Here is a 3,568-nt window from a genome sequence, read left to right as displayed (position 1 = left end):
AACAGGCCGGAAGCCCGAGGACCCGTTAGTCCAGGACTCCCTCAGGGTGCTTGAACCCAAAGATAAGACCCTCAACCAAAATCCTCATGTATTCCACTATTGCCACTCAATTTCTCACGTTTTCATTGTCTCGGTACTTATGAGTTTTTTCATCTAGCACTACCGAAGTCCGAGTTTGTGGCCACAACTACTACCTAAAAATAGTTACTAGGAGTAGTAATGGGTCTTTTTTTAGACCATCAGTTGGGTTTTAGAGAGTTAATTAACAATGTAAAACTAGGTTGTGGAATGGGGCTACAGAGGAGGAGGGGAGCACAAAGAAGGAGGAGCAAAATGAGAGACAAATACATTCTTTTTAAGACGAGCGGGTGATTTTTTATTTTTTTGATTGATGAAACACGAAGGAGTCCAGTGAAAACCATACATTAAAAGAAAAAAAACGTTCAAAAGGCATTGTATATAACTACGAAGAAATACTCGCTAGTATAATGGAATGACAACAAGATATAAAGCTAACGGAAGAAAAAAAAAATCAAAAACCATACTTGTCACCTTATTCCTTCGATTGCATTGTCGCTTATCAGAGCTCGAAACTTGCACTAAACCGATGGTAAAACGAAGGGACATTTACAAATGCCTTGAAGACCATAATTGACACTTGCCAATAAAAACAAGATCTGATAACTGCTCAAGAAGCATCATTTAAGAATTGCCTCAATTCAAAGAATTGATGAAACCAAATCAATATTATGAAACAAAACAAACGAAGATGTTGAAGTCACCGCACCAAAAACCAGCCATCCGCTTTTCTTTACTGACACACCAACTAAATCAGCGCGAGGCCAGTTTAAAGTATCTGTGGGGTCAATGGTATTTTTTTTTTAAAAAAATCATGGTGAACAATAACTGAACCATGTTTTAGGCTTATTTTCAGAAAAGTTATGAGATCAGTTGACCTCACATCTAACACGTAGCTTCGCCGCTGAACTAAATTATGATCCGGGAAGAATCAATAGATCTAACACCTACTTCTTCCGTTCTAAAATAGATGACCCAATTTTGTACTTCATCTATTCTGGAACGGAGGGAGTAGCTCTATCTCTCTACCGGATCGACGTCGTTGAAATAGAAAGAGGCCCGTGATCAGGTACCAAAAAGTAGGAACCCCTAAGAAAAAAGGTTACCAAAACATAGGAAAGCAAGAACACACTGAGCAAAGGAAAACAATAGGGTTCTCTCACTCACGAACAGAAAGGAGGAGGCGGCGGCGGCGGCGGCGGCTGGGAGATCTCGCATCGGCGGCGGCGCGCGTGAAGGTGATTCCTCTCTCTCCGTCCTCTTTCCTTTCTTTCTCTCGAATCGGGACCGGAAGGCAGCGCCGGACGGCGAGCTCCTCGCTGTTGCCCGTGCTCTCTCGTCCATATCCGCCCTCTCTCTGACCGCGGCCGAAAGGTACTGCGCGCGCTGCTTCCTTCCCCTCTGACGGCAAGCAGCTCGGTTCCGGGGAGATGAGGAGGGGTCCGTGCCCTGGCCCGGAACGGCGCCCGGTGGCGGCCGGGCCTGGATCGGCGTCTCCCCTGTCTAGGCCTCTCTGTCCTTAGTCCTCTCAGATGCGCGCGTGCATCCGCAGCGAGCGGGAAGAGCTGCTGTTGCGCGACGGGCGGGCCGCTAGGTCATCTCCACCGTTGTCAGGCAGATGATCCTAGCGCTCGGGGAGAAGGATTTCGTGCCGATGTTCTGAAATAGACGAATTGGGGCGCAAACTCTTGATAGATCTCGAACCTCGATCTGGATCGGGTTCCGAAGCTCAAGGTGTCTGGTTGCTGGGTAGGTTGCTATGCTGCTGTTACAGGTTTTCTCGTAATTTATTGTGCCAAGCAGGACTGCAGAACAACAGAAGTAATTATAGTTCAAGCAGATGAAATAGCCCAAAATAGCTAGGTGTTGCCTTGTAGTTGAATCAGTCTGACAGTGTCTGTACTAGCAACTTTTCAAACTTAGTCAGGGCAGCATTGTGTATGGAATGTGTAGAAAGTTTATAACTGGATGGATACTTTATATATTTCCTGTGCAAACATCAGCTTTCTCTCGTGGTATTTCTGGAAACACTCCATTGGTTTGCTTCAATACACTTTTCAAGATTGCTCGCTGTTGGTATGCTTCAGCAATACGTTTGCCTTTGATGCCCTTGGTAATTTTCTTTCTACAGCAGTATATTTGTCTTTTGAGTGTTAAGTTATGGTGATTATTGCCAACTGTGTGTACGGATTATTATTTGTTTTCTTTGCTTCCTGAAAAATTATCTCTTGAGACACTTCACTTGGTTACGCTGCAATGCACTTTTACCCAGTTTTGATTCTAAAAGAATGTTCATTTTCTCTCTGCAGGTTTCTTTCCTTGCTGTTAGGGCATCACAAGGAAAATGGCAAGCAGAGCAGGTGGCGATGGCAAAGAACCCATAAATGAGCAAGTAGTTGCAAATACCTATGCCAACATGCGCACTGAAATGAACCAGCTCTACACCAAGATCACGGAGCTGGAAATGGAAGTCAGTGAGCACGCCCTTGTGATTGGCGCAATAGAGCCCCTGGACCCCACAAGGCGTTGCTACAGGATGATTGGCGGAGTCTTGGTTGAGAGGACCATCAGGGAAGTCTTGCCCGCCGTGCACCGCAACAAGGAGGGCCTTGAAGAGGTCGTCGCTCGCATGAAGGAGGCTCTGGAGAGGAAGAAGCAAGAGATCACCGAGTTTGAGCTCAAGTACAAGATCAGGATCAGGAAGGGCGACAACAGCGCCAACGAAGAAGGCAGCATGAAGGAAGCCTCTGCCCAGGGTGTTCTTGTTGGCCTTGCGGGCCAGTAGAGCAGAATGGCAGGGCAAGGAGACTTGCACAGTTCTTTATCGAAGCCAGATTGCTTGTTACCGGATGCCAACCTGACAGTGATTGTGTGTTTCTGGGTGCAGTTTATCATGCTACACCTATGCAGTACTGTTGAATCCTCGCGTGTAAAACTAGAGATTATGGTAGATCAGGACTCTGTTCGTAAACTGCAGATTTTGCGCTGGTTGTGTCATGACTCGCGTGTCTTTTGTCTCCCTTATGTTGTTGCGCTTCAGAACTTTTCTGTCTGTTGATGACATGTTTCGATTCAAGATGAGTTTCAAAGAAATTTTACCGCACCGAAATGTTAAGGCGTGTTGGCAAAAATACCAGATGGATACATTTTTCTTCTTGATCAGAGTCGGATAGGACCCGATCAGGCTTTCCATCTAAGCCATATTGGCTTGCTGAATTATGGCTTGCAATACCTTGTGTGTGAAACCTTGTTGTACTAGGTTATGTGCAGTTCCTAGTGTACTTTTTCTTTATCTTTTTTGCAGAAGATTTATTCATAGATTATGCAATGTGGCTTTCCTTTGTGTCAAGGAAAATGATGGTACCTTGCTACTTCCTCCGTTCCAAAATAGATGAGCAAACCGACGGATCAGCACCAAAGAAGCAACGTGTAGAAGATACTCTGGGTTTTTAACAAACATAAACCAAAGAGACCGTCGATAAACCAAAAG

At 45.3% G+C, this 3,568-nt stretch overlaps 1 protein-coding gene across 1 annotated transcript; it reads left to right on the top strand.

Moving 5' to 3' along the window:
* The first annotated feature begins 1,132 nt into the window (after positions 1-1,132).
* LOC123054561 (probable prefoldin subunit 2) lies at positions 1,133-3,154 on the top strand. Its single transcript, XM_044478353.1, has 2 exons — positions 1,133-1,316; positions 2,388-3,154. Exon 2 carries the CDS (start codon positions 2,423-2,425, stop codon positions 2,861-2,863), a length of 441 nt encoding a protein of 146 aa, XP_044334288.1. The 5' UTR covers positions 1,133-1,316; positions 2,388-2,422; the 3' UTR covers positions 2,864-3,154.
* Positions 3,155-3,568: the final 414 nt, after the last annotated feature.

This window comes from Triticum aestivum, chromosome 2D (assembly GCF_018294505.1).
Source record: "Triticum aestivum cultivar Chinese Spring chromosome 2D, IWGSC CS RefSeq v2.1, whole genome shotgun sequence".
Lineage (NCBI taxonomy): Eukaryota > Viridiplantae > Streptophyta > Magnoliopsida > Poales > Poaceae > Triticum > Triticum aestivum.
The sequence above is the reverse complement of the archived record's forward strand: the minus strand, read 5'-3'. Positions and strand labels throughout refer to the sequence as shown.

Bases quoted from the DNA above. Each gene is read 5' to 3' on its own strand.
- LOC123054561 (XM_044478353.1), top strand. From the start codon at position 2,423: ATGGCAAGCAGAGCAGGTGGCGATGGCAAAGAACCCATAAATGAGCAA.